This window comes from Botrytis porri (assembly GCF_014898465.1).
Source record: "Botrytis porri strain MUCL 3234 chromosome Unknown BPOR_003, whole genome shotgun sequence".
NCBI classification, from domain to species: domain Eukaryota; kingdom Fungi; phylum Ascomycota; class Leotiomycetes; order Helotiales; family Sclerotiniaceae; genus Botrytis; species Botrytis porri.
Window position 1 is genome coordinate 1,704,742 of NW_024066077.1, and position 18,355 is coordinate 1,723,096.

At 38.2% G+C, this 18,355-nt stretch overlaps 6 protein-coding genes across 6 annotated transcripts; 4 read left to right on the forward strand and 2 right to left on the reverse strand.

The window, feature by feature from the left end:
• Positions 1-3,239: 3,239 nt before the first annotated feature.
• EAF01_002563 (uncharacterized protein) lies at positions 3,240-4,736 on the forward strand (the record flags this gene model as incomplete). Its single annotated transcript, XM_038910816.1, has 1 exon — positions 3,240-4,736. One exon carries the CDS (start codon positions 3,240-3,242, stop codon positions 4,734-4,736), a length of 1,497 nt encoding a protein of 498 aa, XP_038773738.1.
• Positions 4,737-5,275: 539 nt separating this feature from the next.
• EAF01_002564 (uncharacterized protein) lies at positions 5,276-6,876 on the reverse strand (the record flags this gene model as incomplete). The annotated part of the gene is made up of 2 exons (XM_038910817.1): positions 5,276-5,698; positions 5,755-6,876. The coding sequence occupies 2 exons, from the start codon at positions 6,874-6,876 to the stop codon at positions 5,276-5,278; spliced, it is 1,545 nt and encodes a 514-aa protein (XP_038773739.1).
• A 3,725-nt stretch (positions 6,877-10,601) lies between these two features.
• On the forward strand, positions 10,602-12,530 carry EAF01_002565 (uncharacterized protein; the record flags this gene model as incomplete). The annotated part of the gene is made up of 3 exons (XM_038910818.1): positions 10,602-11,015; positions 11,098-11,645; positions 11,708-12,530. The coding sequence occupies 3 exons, from the start codon at positions 10,602-10,604 to the stop codon at positions 12,528-12,530; spliced, it is 1,785 nt and encodes a 594-aa protein (XP_038773740.1).
• Positions 12,531-14,024: 1,494 nt separating this feature from the next.
• On the reverse strand, positions 14,025-15,667 carry EAF01_002566 (uncharacterized protein). Its single transcript, XM_038910819.1, has 3 exons — positions 15,478-15,667; positions 15,209-15,427; positions 14,025-15,154 (listed from the first exon to the last, which is right to left on the reverse strand). The coding sequence occupies exons 1-3, from the start codon at positions 15,509-15,511 to the stop codon at positions 14,289-14,291; spliced, it is 1,119 nt and encodes a 372-aa protein (XP_038773741.1). The 5' UTR covers positions 15,512-15,667; the 3' UTR covers positions 14,025-14,288.
• A 516-nt stretch (positions 15,668-16,183) lies between these two features.
• EAF01_002567 (uncharacterized protein) lies at positions 16,184-16,927 on the forward strand (the record flags this gene model as incomplete). The annotated part of the gene is made up of 1 exon (XM_038910820.1): positions 16,184-16,927. One exon carries the CDS (start codon positions 16,184-16,186, stop codon positions 16,925-16,927), a length of 744 nt encoding a protein of 247 aa, XP_038773742.1.
• Positions 16,928-17,557: 630 nt separating this feature from the next.
• On the forward strand, positions 17,558-18,267 carry EAF01_002568 (uncharacterized protein). The gene is made up of 2 exons (XM_038910821.1): positions 17,558-17,807; positions 17,884-18,267. The coding sequence occupies exons 1-2, from the start codon at positions 17,696-17,698 to the stop codon at positions 18,189-18,191; spliced, it is 420 nt and encodes a 139-aa protein (XP_038773743.1). The 5' UTR covers positions 17,558-17,695; the 3' UTR covers positions 18,192-18,267.
• Positions 18,268-18,355: the final 88 nt, after the last annotated feature.

Sequence of the window (18,355 nt, forward strand, 5' to 3'; positions counted from 1 at the left end):
GGTATCTCTTCCTTAATACATTCTTCCGTTACCGACGGTGATGGGGTTCGGTAGTACTCCTGTTCCCACAAGTCTACTGCATTCATACCCTCTTGGTTTCGCGGTAACTCATCCAATAATTTCCGGAATTCTTCACTGGTGAAGGTCTCAGTTTCTTCGGTCTTAGCTGGATGTTCCTGGGATACAAAGGTAGCGTTAAGTTGGCCTTTGCCGAACTTGGGTTTGAAGTTGCCTTTCTTTCCTCCTGTCTTCTTGTTTCGGCAATCCGCTGCTCGGTGCCCTGCTTTTCCACATTCAAAGCATAAGTTGTTTTCTCGCCTTCGTCTTTTCTCTGGGTCATCATTCCCGTTTCTATGGTGCGTGGCGTCTAGTTCCATGGGGTCCCCGTAACTCTGTGTACTGTAACGTGGTCTACCCTCATTCTTGCGGTAGCGCCCTTGCCTATGATTTGTCTGAGGCTTGTATGATCGTTGGGTTTGTTTGTACCTGTATAGTCGGTCATCGGCATCGATGGAGCTTTTGATTAGTCCGTTCAAGTCATCGTCCTCCCCTTCCCTATCAAGTTCCAAACGTACTTCTGGTTTGAGTCCTTTACGGTAATGACTCATGATGGCGACCTTGTCCCATTTAGTTGTCCCCGCATATCTTCGGAACTCCGTAGCATACTTCAATGCCGATCCTGTCTGTTTGAGGTTGAAGATCTTCTCTTCCGCTACCTCTAACTCATTGGAGTTTCCGAAGATCCTACGGATTTCTGTCTTGAATCCTTCGAAACTGTCGAAGATGGTTCTTGTGGGTTGCATGCGTTCCCTGTCGTCATGCTCGAAATAGTCGCGCAGGTATGGCTGAATCCATTTGCCTGCCTCGCCTCTGAGGTATGACACGGCCCAAATACTCTTAGATTCCTTTTCGGTGAACTTGTCTTGGTTGAATCTAAAATAGATTTCGAGTTGTAATAGGAAGGTGTCGAGTTCCTGTTGACTTCCTTGGTACTTGTCTGGTAAGGCAATCTTGAGTGTTTCGTTGATGGTGATCTCCTTGGGAGCATCAGTCATTTCGACATCGTCGAAGTTGCTTGCTGGGGCCTGTTGGCTTCTGGAAGAACTGTTGGCTGCCATACTGGCGGTTGGTATTGAATCGGTACTTGAAGCAGAAAGGGTGCTCAAAGTGTTACGGGAGCTGCCTCTAGGGTCACGTGGAAGTGGCTAGAGATCTCTCGAGGTGGTTTAGACTAGACTTCAAGTAGGAATTCAATAAGGTTGTAACTGGTTGCAATTCTCGTAACTATAGTAATGAAACTAATGATTGTTCTTGAGCACGAAGCTCTACATTGTAATGAAACCCATTCCCTTATATAGACCTTCGTACTTTGATCGAATCGTCAAGTCTACTCGACTACTCGAGTCGACAAGTCGAATCGACTTTCCTTCACGTGACACTTGTCCTCGTGACCTGGTAAGGCTACCGCTTATTTAACCTGTGCTTACTAGCTAATCTGTAACCTTTGTGCAACCTGTGCCTACTGTGGGGTAGGTGCCAATAAAAGATAGGTACCTATCTTTTAATCACTGCTTATTTATTCGGTTACCGCTATCTTTAGTTACCCTTTAATTCAACTGTCCCTACAGTGCTGTTTTCGTAGGTCCCAACACCAAGGCCTTAGGTTTATCTCATAATCCATGTTGCGGTGCGGGTACCTCCGTAACATTGGGATAAGATTATTTCTAAATCATATATATAGAGAATTATATCTATAATTTAGAATTATTGTTTATAAAGAGATCTTGTTTATATACAAGATAATTCCTTAAGTTATAGTATAAAATTAATAATTGTAGAACTTGAGATAATAGGTATTAAACTGATTTATTAATTAGCTAAAAGTCTGGATTTGAATTTAATTAAAGCTTTATAGGATATTATTAAGGATTATATTGTAGAATGATATTTTCAAATTTATTCTTTTTATTATAGATTGAAAGATATAGTATTAGAGGTTTAGAATATGATTATAAAAAAACAGATTTGAAAGTTAGTTGAAAGTATACTAGTTGTTACGGGAGCTGCCTCTAGAATCATATAGAAGTGTTTAGAGATCTCTCGAGATGGTTTAAACTAAACTTCAAATAGGAATTCAATAAGGTTGTAACTATTACAATTCTCATAACTATAATAATAAAACTAATAATTATTCTTAAACACAAAGCTCTACATATAAAGAAACCTTATTCCTTATATAGACCTTCATTCTCTACAAAACCATAAAGCTTTATTCTGCTTGGATCTTTTTGGATCTTATGAATCTAGATATTTATTCTTCGATCCCCTAGATCCTCTAGGTCCATCACGTGACTGTTTGGCCATGTGACGCGGTATGTTGGATACCGTCGTAACACTAGTATGTTATAAAGTTGTTATTGAGGTAAATAAATGGTATACAAAATATTAATTAAAATGATAAAGCAGTATTAGATTCAATTTTGGTGTGAAATAACTAGGGGTACACTTATTTATCCTTGAGACCAAGTATGGATAACCTGAAATCGATTTACACTTCGGATTAATATAACCTCACTAAATCGCGACTCCCCGAGAGATTTTGGGTTGAAAAGATCCACAGACAATAAATACGATCGGCTACAGGATTTAACGTAACGGTAGAAGATCTTCGTGTTTTGGTGTTCGTATAAGGACTTAAGAGTTGGGACCGCTGAATGGGGCCCCCTTTATCACATGATAAAGAACTCCTGATTTGTTAAATCATGGTACTATTGGCTAGGCGAAGGGGAACCGTTGAAAGATGTTTGTCCCACGACTCGCGAGTGCCTTGCCATGCCTAGTGACTGCCTAATGTCGAGAACTTTTGCTATCGATCTTTCCAAGCCAGAGAAATCTTTTCTGCAATTGTCTCGGAACTCTACTCGAAAAGAATAAAATGGGATCTAAGTATGCAAGGCTACCAAAACGATGAGAAGAATTCGTATTCCAGCCTGATCTAAGCCCCACACAATAATATAACCCACATGATCCCTTGTCCTTGCACAGCATGCACTGTCAGACGGTTAGACGAGGAGGTTTGCATGAGGCAAATCTCATATAAACTTTGTCTTTATTATACTTCCATGCCAATGATTTCCTCCCCTGATTGGAAAGTTAATTCTATCTATTTATTGGACTGCTGAAGAGTTTCTCAAGTTCTTTTGAATCCTGTACTCGAGTTGCTTCAGCCGTCTTCAAAGATGTCAACCTCACAGTATGGGGCTTTTTTGCCTCGACATCTCAAGGGATACTTATGGATTAGCTTTCTTGTGGCAATGTTCATTGTTATGGGCTTGAGCGAAAACAATTTTGTATTTGTTAGTAGATCATCAAATTGGGATGCGACAAATGGCGGTCCATTACTACAGGATTATGCTATAAATCTGGATGTACCATCTACAACTCCTTTAGCATCACCGCCAATCAGCGATGACAACAGCTATATCAAGTCTGTAACAGAAGAACCAAGCAGGATCTACAGTAACAAAGGTCTTGATCCGAAGGATGTCGTCATTTTGGTCAAGACTGGTGCTACGTCCATTTGGAGGAGGATGCCTATGCACATGTCGACCACATTGGGTAACAAACAACTTACTCCAAACATCGTCTTCTACTCTGACATCGTGGACAATATCAATGGAAACCCCGTCATTGATTCTCTCGCAAACGTATCGGCAGCTCTCAAAGCATCACCTGACTTTGAACTATATAACAAAGCCAAAGAAAGTCTCAACGACAACTTGTATCAAGAGAGTGCAAGCATGGAGGGAGATTCGTACTTACCGGGTGGCTGGAGATTGGACAAATACAAGTTCTTGCCCATGTTCCAACATGCTGCTATACATCACCCTGGCAAGAAATGGTATGTGTATATGGAGGACGATAACTATTTCTTTTGGGAGACACTTTATGCATGGCTTGCGACTTTAGATCATACATCTCCTCTTTTGATTGGATCGCCAGCTTTTAAGGTGGGCGAAGATTTTGCTCATGGTGGATCCGGATTCGCTGTTTCTGGAAAGGCTATGGCAACTTCATTTGGGGCAGAGAAGACTCTAGCTGACAAGTACGAATCATATGCGAAGGAGCATTGCTGTGGAGATCAGGTACTTTCCCATGCCATGAAAGAGATGGGCGTAGAGCGATTTAAGGAATTGGATGGAGGTGGATGGGCTGCTTTGCAGTCCCTTCCAACATGGAGAATTGGTTTTGGGGACTGGAACTGGTGTTCACCACTCATGAATATCCATAAAGTCCATCAAGCGGATATTTCTCAATTGTTCGTTTTTGAAAACCAATTCATGCAAGAGACGAAAGGAAAAGGACGCATACGTTATCGCGATGTTTTCAAACACTTCTTTGCTCCAAAACTAGTTGCTGCACGCTCAGAATGGGATAATTATGCAGCAGGCAAGTCATTTTCATCGACGGAAGATTCTGAGTCGCCTGAGTTAAAGGCGTTAACTGCAGCTCAAAAGAATGAAAGACCATGGGCATCGAAGGAAAATTGCAAAAAGGCTTGTGTAGACTGGGATCAATGTTTGACCTGGAAGTATCAAGATGATAATTGCCATCTTGATCATACTGCGGCGATAGGAGCAAAGGTTAATGAGGGTGTATATATGGAAAGTGGGTGGATGGTGGAGAGAATTGGGAAGGTTCTAGGAAAGAAGGAGTGTGGTGCTTTGGACTTTTAGACTCATAGGTTCCAGACCTCAAGGATCGACGTTTTGGATTTTGATGCATTTATATAGGCGAACGATATTTTAGATATAACAATATGATTCAATCTGATAATACATGATAAGTTTATTTTAGAGCCTGCATCTGCAAATTTAAGTGCCAGCACTGATGTATTTACATGAGCTATAGTTGGGAGTGCGAGTACGAGTACGTGAAACTTTTTTTTCATCAAGCCATCAGAGAAGGTTCAATCGTTCGCTCATGTGTGGAGATTAAAAAGCGACCTCATTATGGAAATTTTTAGAAAACATTGAACCTAATCTCAAACTACTCTTATCGCAAGACTTTCTCTTGATATCCCATTATACGCTGTTTGACCCTTTTCCTTAACCAGTTCGCCTATTCCATCCGTTGCACTTTCCCTCCTTGACAAAACGACAAACTCTAATATATTGCTAGTACGAATGCTCCAATTTCAATCAAACTTACATTCTATGGACGACCGAAACAATCACTATTCAATGCACAAGCCCAATCAATACAATTACCGACCTTAAGGTGGCGCAACAACCTCACACTTATCCTCCATTAACGTTTCATTGATTCGCTGGATCATCCATCCACTATTAATCACTCTTTCATCCCACAAAGCCCGTCCCTCAATTTCTCTTCCTAAAATTACCGCTACATCCAAAGTACAGCTCTTCTCATTTCCGTTATTGATTTCGTGCCTCCAAATACGGCAAGTGGGTAATGCGACGCACGCCGCGAGACACGCTTCAGGTGAAGTATAAGCCTGCTCAAGAGCACCTTTATCTTCCACGATGGGAGCAGGTGGATCCCAAGGTGAATTGGTGATCGTGGTGATATTCTCTGTAAGTTTGTGACGAGATGCAGAATTGTCCCAATCATCACGGCGGTCTTTGAGGTAAGGTGATATTGTTTGAAGGAAAATATCGCGAAATATAATTGGTCGCTAGCATGTTTCGTTAACTTTATTTAGGGTGTAGTATTCATGGGGTGACAACTTACCGAAACAAGGTTATTTTGACTATGTTGACGTTCCAATAATGCCAGTTGCATCAGATCCCTCTGGTGCAAATGATGAAACGTGAAGATTGGTTTGCACCATGAGAACTCGTTGAATTCTGTTTTCCAGGGTGGTTCAGGTCTGAATGACCCTGTGCCATACTCCCCTCTGTTTACAAGCACATTGTGATCACGCAAGACTTTACCAAGAACCATGTCACCGCAACACTCGCTTGCGGTGAATTTGGCATACTCTTGTAGAGTGGGGATTTTAGGTCCAGAGAAAACAGACTTCATCAAGGACCTGGAGAACACGATACCTGAGCCTCCTTGCGCAAACGTCGCATTGCTTTCTCCCGCGGAAGAGCCATAATATGCCGGTTCATCGTCAGCTGAGAGTGTTGCCAGCCATGGGAGAAGATTCGACCAAAAGACGAAAGTATCGTCTTCAATATACACAGTCCATTTGAAACCCGGAAAATTCTTTTGAGCATGCTCTAGCATGGGAAGAAACTTGTATCTGTCTAGTTTCCAGCCTGGATTATTCCCGAGCGGGAGTTCAGATTCGTCACCCGGGAGTTGAGCTTGCTCTCTGTACGCATGAATGTTGGTATGCAGATCTTGGTATATGTCGTACGCAAATGTGTCATGTATCTGCAGAGTATCGCTCACGTTTTTCAGAACGTCCACTGTCTGGATCTCAAGAGAAAGGTTCTCTTGGAGATCCGAATATACTACAATGTTTGGCAAACTTGATAATGTCGTTAACAGCTGCACAGGCATTCGACGCCATGCTGTGCTTGCACCCGTCTTGATGATTAACAAAATGTCAGATGATGACAATGATGGCTCCAAACTTGGCACTGTAGAGGCGATGTTGGGCGTAGCGCTGGGCTGAGGGCGGGATGATATTGATGGATACACCGCCTTCTCCGCAGACTTTGTAAGCTTCCCGTCTGCTAGCCATCCAGGTTCTACTACAACTTCCGCATGAGGTGGTACGGCGAGCTCGCCATCGTGTAGCTTCGGATGTACATCAAGCCTCAAGTAGCCATAATAAATCGTCAGAAAACTCAATATGACAAAAATTATTGCAAGACCTCGTGGACCTCTAGAGAATAGCATTATTCTTCAGCCGCAACATCCAGATTCTCATAGGAAAACACACGACGAGGGATATTTATAGATCTGATAACTCAACAATCTTCGAAGTTCGGAGAAACGGTGGGGGTTTATGCATTCAATGCTTATTATGAGTGATGCGAATTATGCCTAGAGGTATAGTCACCGCGCACAGCTAATTGTCGAACACTAAAATCACACTAAAAACAATTATTTTATTCTATTTTTCTATTTTTAATTATAAAAAGTTAATATTCAAAATCATTAAAATCAATCAACATTCTAGATGTATTTTTATTCAATATTCAGAAATCTAGAACTGATTTTTTTATGATTTTAAAATATAAGAATATTGTTATATATAAGATTGAATTGATATTTAAAGAAAAGTTATAAATTTTCGCTTATCTTTATTAATAAATTTTAATATTTTGAATTTATACTAACTTTCTATATAGATTTTATAATGAACAAAAATCTTAAAAATAAATGATCTTATTTTTATTAAAATTCAATTAAAAATAAAGAGATTAATATAAAATTCATTATATATAAGCTATTTTATTATTGAAAAATATATTAATAATTTATATGACTTTTAGTATGATTTTAATGTTTAGTAATTAGCTGTATCCTAGTACTATAGGAATGAGTAGATTATATAATATAAATAGTAAATATATAGTTTTATATTATAACGCTTTTTGAGGCCTATTAAATATTACATTAAAGATTATTTATATAATTAGTCGATCAATTAAATTAACAGAATAAATAAAAGCAAAACTGATTTCAAATCATTTTAAAGTAAGTAATAAGAAAATTCACTATAAGAAAAACTAATAATTAGATTATTAATTCTACTACTCAATACTTAATACATTTTATTTTATTAAAAAAAATCGTAAATCTTATTAAAAATCAATTACTTTATTACTAAACTATGAAATTATAAACTAGTAATAATTTATAAAGTCTTAATTATATAATATATAATGTATAAAATAATCACTCTCTAATATTTTTCTTAATATTTTTTCCTTAATTCAATTCAGTTATATATTTTATTTTTATTTAAAAAAATATATTTACTCTATATTTAGATTTAAATATTAGTATATATAATAAATTACTCTTATATCTCTTAAATATTATTCAATTATAAAGATTAAAAGAATAAGTCTTATAAGTTATATTCTTTATAAAACCTATCATTTTATAAAATTCTAATATTACTACTCTAACTAAATTTATTAGATATTTAATTATTCCTTTTAAACTTTCGAATTTTGAGTCTTTCTATTACTTTTTTTAACTTTTATAATTCGAAAGCTTTTGAAGCTTTTAAAGATTTCTATTAGTTCTAGATAGACTTAGAATAGAATTTATAATATAAAAATGAGAGATTTTAATGAATTTAAATGGTTTTGCTAGAGTCAAATTAAGATTATAATACTTTCACTACCTAGAGTTCGTTATATAAATTTTTAATCTGTATAATAATATACTCGACAAAATAATCAAAGATGTATAGTATAAACTAAAATTAAATATAACTTTTATAAATACTTTTTTAATTTAATGAAATTTTGTATAGTAGTTTATATATATATTTTCTATATAGAAATGAAGTTTAATAGAATTTGAATGAAAAATGAAAGAGAAGTAGTATATTAAAGTTAATAAGTTAATAAAAGTAAGTATAATTTTATAATACATTTTAGATATTATTTATCTTTATTAATTTTGAATCTTTAATTTTTATATTTTAAAATCTAATTGATAATTTGATAATGTGTTACTATATAAAGAGTTTTCTTTTTCATTTTTTAAAATAGAAAAGTTATCAAAAATTAAAATTAAATAAGTAAATTAAATTTTTTATTTTTTATATTTGATATTCTTAATGTTTTTGCAAATAAGTAAATTTACTTTTTCAAAAATAGTCTTTTTCTATTTCAAATATAAATAACTTTTTTAAATATAAATAAATCTTTATAAAAATATATATATATTAAAAAGTAAAGTTTTTATTTAATAATATATTTAATTTTCGATATTAAAAGTATTAAATCAATCGAATTATTAAAGATTGAAAAAGTATTTAAAAGCAAGTACTTTTTGAGTAAATTTAATAAATTTAATTACTTTTATTTGAATCATTTTAATTTTAATTATTTAGAAATTTTTACATATTATAATTATCATATTCATTAATTATATGTATTAATTATAGTTTATTCTATTCAAAAACGTTGAAGTATAAATGTTTTTAGTTTATATTATACATTCTTATTTATTTTGTCGAGTAATTAGATCAAGTAATGAAAATGAGGAAAAGCTTAATTACTTTTGGATATGCTTTTCAATACTTATATCTTTAACCTTCGTACTCTCGTGCTCTAATATTAAGGAGTGATTTACTTTCATGCCCCTTAGAATTTATAATAGAATCAGTCTAAAGTGACTAGATTCTATGAATAAAAGGGGGTATAGATTCTATAGGGAAAGAATAGATTCTATAATACGAGAGTAGATTCTAGTCCTTTTAGACTAGATTCTATAGGAGGGGCATAGATTCTATGAGTAGATTACTTCTTTTCTTTTAGTTTTTTTTTAAGTTTTTTTTTGATAGACTAGAATCTATGAATTTGAGATAGAATCTATACGAAGGTTGACGACGTAAGTATTATAAAATATACTGAAAAGTAACTAAACTTTTTCTTATTTTTATTAATTAAATTATTCATATTATTATATTATTATACCAATTAAAAGTTTATATAGTAAACTTTAGATAATAAAAGTATTTTAACTTTCATCTAATATTAGTAAAATTGTTTAAATCTATCAAGATTTATAGTTTTTTATTAGAAATCATATTTTAAGTTTACTTAGAATTAATAGAAGCTTTAAAAAGCTCTAAAGACTTTTAAATTATAAAAGTTGAAAAAAGCAATGAAAAGCTTTAAAGTTCGAAAATTTGAGGGGGATAACTAAATATCGAGTAAATCTAATAAAAGTAGTATTGAAATTTCGAAAAATAGTAAATTTCATTAAAAATAAGACTTATAAGACTTATCTCATTAATCTCTATATAGAATCTGTTATAGAATCTAAGGGGTATGAGAGTAAAACTATTATGAATTTTAGGGCATGAGAGTAATTTGTCGTATTACATTTACAATAATTATAAGTCGCTCAACTCTATCTAGAGGGCATTGACAAATGCGATATAAGGGTATTAACAATACGAGCCAAGGACTTGGAAAGGTCCACATGAGGCAGGGCAGGGAGCCCTGATCTGTTTGTGTCAAACACCTTTAAGGGGCTTTCGTTATTGTTAAGGTTCATTTGAGTAATAATTATTTGAGCTTCATTCATGACTGACCCAATAAAAACGGGCCATATGCAAGGCTACCAAATGCGATATTGAAGTTAAGAATATACAGAGTGGCCTATAGAAATTGTTTCATTTTGATCTTCGTTCTGAGAATACTAAGCTCTAAAGTCCCGCGACTTGGCCGATTAGCCCAGTAGGGAGAGACAAGGTCAAGCCAATATGATCGTCGTAAGTATAAAGACTTAGCTGCATGGGCTGCAGTAAAATTGCTCCAGTGACACTTTTTTCCATTGTTCAAACCTATTTTATACATTCTTTTGGCTATCCATTCGTTCGTATCATCTATAACTATCGGATTCTATTCTTTAAGTTTGAAAGAGGGGCCATGCCTGCGGTACCTGTATTACCGTCCTTGCATAGGCAAATCTTCAACAGCATCCTTTGCGTCGTCACATTCTTTATCATTTTTCGTTATTTCAGAAGATTCGTCACATTTGCCCCAATCACCTTGGAAAGTATATGGCAGATTTCCCTAGCGGAGATTAATCGCAGCAAAAATGTGCAAAGAGTCAAGCAATTAGAACAAAAACTCTCTTTACAAGATGCAGAGAAGGGAGCTCAGACGAAAGATGATGTGGCTGCGAAGTGTATTGCTTCTGTAGTGGGATATCGTGAGGAGGCAAGTCTATGGAGGAGATGTTTACAGAGTTATCTTAATTCCCCGGGTCTAGAGATTATGCTCATTGGAATCGATGGAGATCATGATGGTGATATGGAGATGGTTTCTGTGGCACAGCAAGTGTGTATTCCCTGCCCTAACCCTCAAGAATGTTCAGCAGTGATCTAGAAACATTAAGAGACTAACGAATTTCGCTCTGAAGGTATTTCCAGATCTTTTGAAAATCCATATTGAAGAACCATATGGTCCTCTCGCTGTCCGCATTGCGCAAAACTACATCACCCGCGAACTCTACGACGAAAAGTCCTCATCGACAAAATGGGCATCTACACCCACATCATTCGACTCCACAGATGTTCCTCCCGCTCTTCTATCCGAAGCCCACGCCTATGCCTTCCGCACTGTATTCGACAAAGCGCTCACAACCCTCCGTGAACATAATGCTTTATCACGGTCCCGCGATTCGAAAACCAATTCCCTCCACCCAATATGTCTCTACCAAGCCCACAAATGCAAAAAAGATATCATGTTTACCAATATGATTTTCGCGTCGGCATTGGGGCAGGCGAATAATATTGAATACTTATGGACTAGCGATTCTGATACAATTGTTTATCCGGATACCTTGTACCAAACCGTCGGTTGTATGTCTGCGGATCCATTGATTGGGGGCAGTTGCTCGGCTCTGAGCATCCATAATGATCAGGAGAGTGCTATTGCTGCTTTGGGTAGTGCAGCTTATTGGTCTGAGTAAGTATCTCAATCATCTAGCTTTTTGAAAGGATTAGATTTCTAACAATGACGCCTTACAGGTTAGCTATCACACGTGGACAAACCGGAGCCGTAGACGCTGTGGACTGTCAACCTGGTCCATGTGCCGCTTTTCGTCTCATAGCCCTTGAGTCTATTCTTCTACCATGGTACACACAAACCTCTCTTGGAGTCAAAACCGTCGTCAACGAAGATCGTCATCTAACCACCAATCTCCTCCTTCAAAACTGGAAGGTAACCTTTAACACCTCTGCGCTCGCCTCCACCGATACCCCTACCACACTTCTCCGCTGGCTCCTCCAACAAATGCGTTGGGCCCGCGCTACTCATATCGAATGTTTCCAATACCCGCAAATCTACTCTATTCACGGTGTCATCCTTTTTGTAACAGCTATGCGTCGTTTCTACGGACCATTGATTTTTGGTGTCTTCACTATTCGTTACGTATTCACAGGTTACACCGTCCATGCATTCCAATCCTGGGATTTCCTCCTCCGTGTTGCTTTATGTACATGTTACAACTTCTGGCGTAACAAATCACATGTGGCTAGTATCAAATATCTTGTTCTCTCTCAATTATTTTATCAATTGCCTCTACCGGGGATCATGTTCTGGTCCGTTGTTACATTCCTAGAGGGGGGGTGGGGAACGAGCATGAGAAGCGCAAATGAACAGAATAAATCAAGATTTGCAGGATGGGATAACCTCTGGAGTACGACTGCAGTAGTTATCTGGATGGGCTTTGTAGGAGCGGCGGTTGCGAGATGGGTTACATCGTATCTTGCGCCGGCTTTTATGGTGGAGGCGATGATTTTTGCGGTAGTTACGTCGATGGGGAGTTTGTATTGGACCTTGCTTGGGTAGACTTTGATATATGATTGGAAGCTTTTAAATAGGCGGTATGAATGGAACGGGCATATGGTAAATACTCAAAAGGCTGGCTGGATTGGGATTGGGATTAGATATATTAATATTGGGATACCTGTAACTTCAGGAGTAAGATACATGAATAATCGAATAGACAAATAGTCATGAGAAGTATCCTTCAAGGCTCACATGAAAGCAACATAATTGAAAGTTTTTAAATACAATTTCTAAAGCAGGTACATGCATGTTCAAAATGATTCGTATATATGAACTGATATAAATGTATACAATAACTTGCATGCTTGAGATAGTGTAAACACATAGCCATTCAACGTAATTCTAGACATTTTAATGCTTTGAAGATCCAAAACGATTTGAAACTTACAAATTATTCCAATGTTTAAGAAGACTTGAACAGATACTGTATTACAGTACATTGTTTACAATAGAAATAGATGCGAAGGAAGGATTGAGACATGTACGAAAAGTGCAGGCAGTCAAGCGAGATCTCAAAGCTAGACGTCGCCTAAAAATATCTATTCTGCTACAATATAATAAAATACAACAAACATACCAACTGCACATCGACTAATCTCAAAGAGACCCCTTTGTCTCGATTCCTCAAAGCCATTCTCCACTCCATCTGCACGCCACCCCGCTATCACGTGCTCGCAGCCCCTCCAAAACCTGGCATTGCATGTGCGGCTTTAATCAGATGACTGAGCTTGTTTATATTATTAAATTAAAAAAGTCCGAATACTCAATCTGTGAAATTCCCTTCTATGGTGTAATGGTTAGCACGTCGGATTTTGATTCCGGAGATATTGGTTCGATTCCTATTAGAAGGTTCTCTTGAGAACATTCTTTCATTCCATATTCAGTTTGACGCTGAGATTTAAGGGTGCCGCAGTTTTTTTCGACTTTTTTCTTCCTCGACTCTCTATATTCGATCTAGCTTTTTGGTGGGGGAGGAGTTTCTTCCATTTTTATTCTCCTTTTGTCTCTCTCCACATTACTTGTCGGCTAATCATAATATGGCCAACGACCACCTTATTAGGGTGGCTATTCGGCAAGTAACTCGATAGAGTAGCTTGTAGATAGATTGGTTTATTTGCTTCCTGAATAAATCCAACGTCTTAGATATATTCAATCTCTCTCTTTTATATGACTTGAGCGTTCTAAACGGTTTGAATAATTTAATATCGTTTGAATATCTCAAGTGACTTGAATTTTCCAAATTGCTTGTCTACTCTGAATCGCTTATTAAATGTTTTGAATTGTTGGAATATCCCGAGTTGTTGAATATTCTAAATCACCTGAATATCTCAAATTGTTCGAATGTTCCAAATTGTTTGAACACCCTAAGTTGCTTGAATGTCCCAGGACCTCTGAACACTCTAAACTTTACAAATATCTTAAAGCGTTTGCATATTCTAGAAGATTTAAATGTTTAACTAAGGTTATTTAGTTGTTCCAATTGCGCTTGTTGATTTAGGTGTGTTCATTATCCATAAACAATACAATATATTGAACGGATTTATTGTCCCAAGCAAATATGAAATAATGTTGAGGGCTGTTGTTAATCTACATCCCCTTTATTCACTACTCATAGATTACACCTTATATAGCTGCGGACTTGGGTTCATATTGAGCTGTAGCCATAACGTGAGTTTAGCATTGCTAGATAATCGTCAATGTTCTAATTTTATTGTGTCATATTGCTAATGCTAAAAGACGCTTTTTTAATTTTTTTTTTCATGCGTCGTTCTTGGGCAAAGTAGCAACCTTTTCCTGGAATAACTTCTCCGCCTTGGCCCAGACTGGGGTATTTCTCCAATCCTTCAAAGACAACAGACTTGGTAATAAGTCCTTGCTAAATGCCTCACTTGCCTCTCTTGGCAATAAACTTGGCAAGTGATCAATACTGATGACACTCAATCTTGGTTCTCCCTTGACCTCAACTGGAACTGTTGGCTCTGAAAATGTGGTTGCAACAGTATAGATTGGAATTGGGTTGTTAGGGTTGGTGGTATCAGCACTGACATCGCAGACGACTGACAATTTGCGGTTTGGGGTATCGAGACTTTGCATGTCGACGAAGTTTGGAATCTTGGACATGAGGTATATGCAGTTAATGAAGATGTCACTCTCAACAATCTCTGGGAATGGCCCTCCCTTAGCGGTCTCAGCCATATCCCACTTCAACACATTCTCAGTTGGCACACCAGCTCTCAAGCAGAGATCAACTGCTCCACTTCCACATCTGCCTAATGCACCGATAACCAAAACTCGTGGTGCCTTGCCGGTCTTCTCTTGTCCAGCTGCGATTGCCTTCTTAACATCCACAATCAATTCATCTTCGTTGGGGTAGCTTGATACGCTTGGGAAGGGCTCGGATGCTGGGTGGGTGAGTTGCCATGCCCAGTTTTCGAGTGCCAATGCTGCACCAGCAAATCCAGCATGGTATCCAAAGGCTGCAACTCTTCTGCCTCTGTCGTCTGTCAAGAATTCGAGATCCAAGAGAGTTCCACCTCCACGAGGGAATCGTGATAGAACGGTGTCCCAGCCTCCCTGTTGTTTATAACAATGTGCGAATTGTACGTGGACATGCTCGAGAGGGACTTGTAAATAACTATTAGACGCATCCATTGATACCAAATCAAGCAGAAACTTACAGTCTTCGACGGGCAGTTCCTTCAATCCAATGATAATGTGATCCTTTGGTGCTTGTCTCCATGTGTTTTCTGGCACAAGTGTAGCACCAACCTTTTCAAACTCTTCATCGTCAAATATGCGCTCTGGACTGCGCTCAACGTTGATTGTGTATCCAGCATCAATGAGAGCTTTGGCGGTAGTGGGGGTAAGAGCTGATCGATGCTCAAGAGCTTTGCCCACTGATGATCGCATTAGTAGGTGGCGGAGCATTATGCCATTGATTACTTACACTCAGAACGAAGGTGAAGAGTAGTTCCAGACATGATGAAATATTTGATTTGTGATTTTAATCTTAATTGAAGCTTTCGAGTTTATTATTCACAACTTCGAGTTTTGTTTGGTGAGGGGGATACTTTTCTGCCCCATTGAGTCATCCAATTATCCATGTCACCGCCTCCGGGATCGCACCATCTATCAAACTTCACTTCACTTCACTTCACTTCACTTCACTACCCTGGCCTCCACGTTTTTGTTGAAGAGCAAACATCAAACATCATCGACATCAAACCATGTCTCTGGAGTCTGGATACCTACTATTGGTCCTGAGCTCAGACAATGCAAGAATTGCCCAATCGAGAATGGTTCATGATATCCTTAAGCCATAGGTAAAAATTCTAGGAAATGAGGTTAGCCAACCTTCATGAATAGTACGAGGCATCAGTACTCTCTGTTCAATTCAAGCAAGTCGTGATAACTCATCTACATGTAGTGAATCTGTCTTGCTTCCCAAAGAACCTCTCTCAGTATGGTAGATTCTCATGCACGGCAAGTTTGTAGTCTGCTTGTGCGGTAGGGTGGGTAGTCAATTACTCTATTGATAAAGGTTGCTTTCTGACACACCACCGCGTTGTTTTGTTGATTTCTGGAGAGTATCAAACTTTTGTGCCTGCATTTTTTGACAGTACGCTCCCATAAAACCAACCTGTATCGCAGTCATGTCGGCCAAAGATGTACGAACTTATATCATGCTGGATCTTGAGATAGCCGCACACCCGTTGAAACACAATCCTGCGATCATTCAGATCGGCGCTGTTCATTTTGATATCGAAACCGGCGAGGTCTGGACGACTTTCTCCATAGACGTAAACTTGGAATCTTGTATTGAATGCAGCTTAATCACTGATTCAGATACGCTTAAGTGGCTTGAGAAAAACATTCCGGATACATTGTCTGCTAGCCAAAACAGCAAAGTAGCACTCCAAATTGCTCTCAAAAGACTCACCACCTGGCTCTCCAGTTGCCACAAGTCTAATCAAGTTAGCATCAAAATCAACTATCCAGCTGCGAGATTTGACCCGACCGACCTTCAAGTAATGATCTGGGCATATGGTAGCACACAGGATTGCCGGTGGATGGAAAGTGCCTACAAAGCAGCGGATTTGAGAAAGCCATGGATGTACTTTAACGATCTCTGTGTTCGAACTTACTGCGAAGCGGCTTTCTCAATTACAGGAAGAAATATCCGACGTGAGGTGGACAAATCTTTCGTCGGTAAAAAGCACAATGCTGTCGATGACTGCAAGCATCAGATACTCTACCTGACCAAGTGTCGTGACGCACTTCGAGAGCTGCAGGCCTCTACTATTACTCCAGTTCCTGTTGGACCGACTTCAGAATCTTCAGTGAAACGACCCAGGACTGTATTGGATGACAATCGTTCCAGAATGGGTTTAGATTAGCAGCGAACTTCTGGCGAACTAGGAAGACTAGCATCGACGCCTGCAGGAAGTGGCCGCCATTGAACGACACTTGACTGGAATGAGCTCGACTTCCCATATTGCCATACGGATTTTCCAGTTGATCAAATTCTCACAGATACCCGTCCTTCGCTGGGATTTAGACATTTCTCCTCGAGGGGAAGTAGTTACATATGAGTTGTTGGAACGAATCTTATCTCATGGAAACTATTTATCGTCATAAATTGGGCCCAACGAGTGATGAAGATTTATCGTGGAGCTAGCTAGAACGATTCTAATCAAGTTCTAATACATTCCTCTAGCACACATCGTCATGTGCCACCTGAATATGCAAGTTATCGTTGTGAGACAATTAAATTCCTCTTTCTCTTTATTGTCAGTGATTCCGCTACTGTAAAGTAACTCGCACCTTCCTTGTTTGCCAATGTGCATCTTGCTTCTGATGTACATTTCACGTGGGACAACTACCTACCTAGGTAACCAAAGCCCGAATTCAGATCCCGGGGACGCATTTCGAGTGGGGTAAGAAGGCAAGAAGTTCTGGAGCGTTGATTGGTAATTTGAGATTTATAACACTCAAGAAACCAGTATAAATGTGTCACTGACAGCACATGTGGTCGATATATCGTGTTATTATTACAACTCGTCTCTCCGAACATTACTTCGATTAACAAACACCATTTTGCAGAAGGAAGAATTAACCCGAGTAAAATTGAATAGATTCCATTCAACTATCGCCATACAATAATCATGTCTCATTTAACTTACACCAATTACGAGGGCTACGGACAAAGAGCCAAACAGGATCTGTGGTATAGTCAGGCTGTTAGAGTTGGAGATGTGATTGAATGTTCTGGTCAAGGTTTGTGCTCGTCATTCGACAGCTGTTCACAAGCTCCATTTTCGCTCTTCTTGTTTTACTGACTCATAGAGTATAGGTGGATGGGACCGCGCAACTGAAGCCATAAGCCCCGACGTAGTTCTTCAGATTGAACAGGCATTTGATAATGTCGAGCGAACACTCAAGGTAGCCGGTTCGAAGGGTTGGGAAGATGTGTTTTCCATTAGATCATATCATGTACCGGCGGACGAGAAATCCTTGGAGACAATGGTCAGGTGCTTGAAAAAGTACTGCCCGGATCACCAGCCAGTTTGGACTTATCTTGGGATTCCGAGGCTCGCATTGGAGGATATGAAGGTGGAAATTGAGGTTAAGGCTCATGTGCCCCAAGACAAGAAAGCGTGAATGTTCTTTATTTTGACTCCGCATGTAGCAAATTACAAAAGAGATGATTCACGCTTCGATTTATACAATGATCTATTATTGTGCAAATTACTACTTTTCTCCTCGATACGCAAATCAAAGTTTGATCAACAAGTCTGAAACAATAAGGAAATACAGCAACTCAC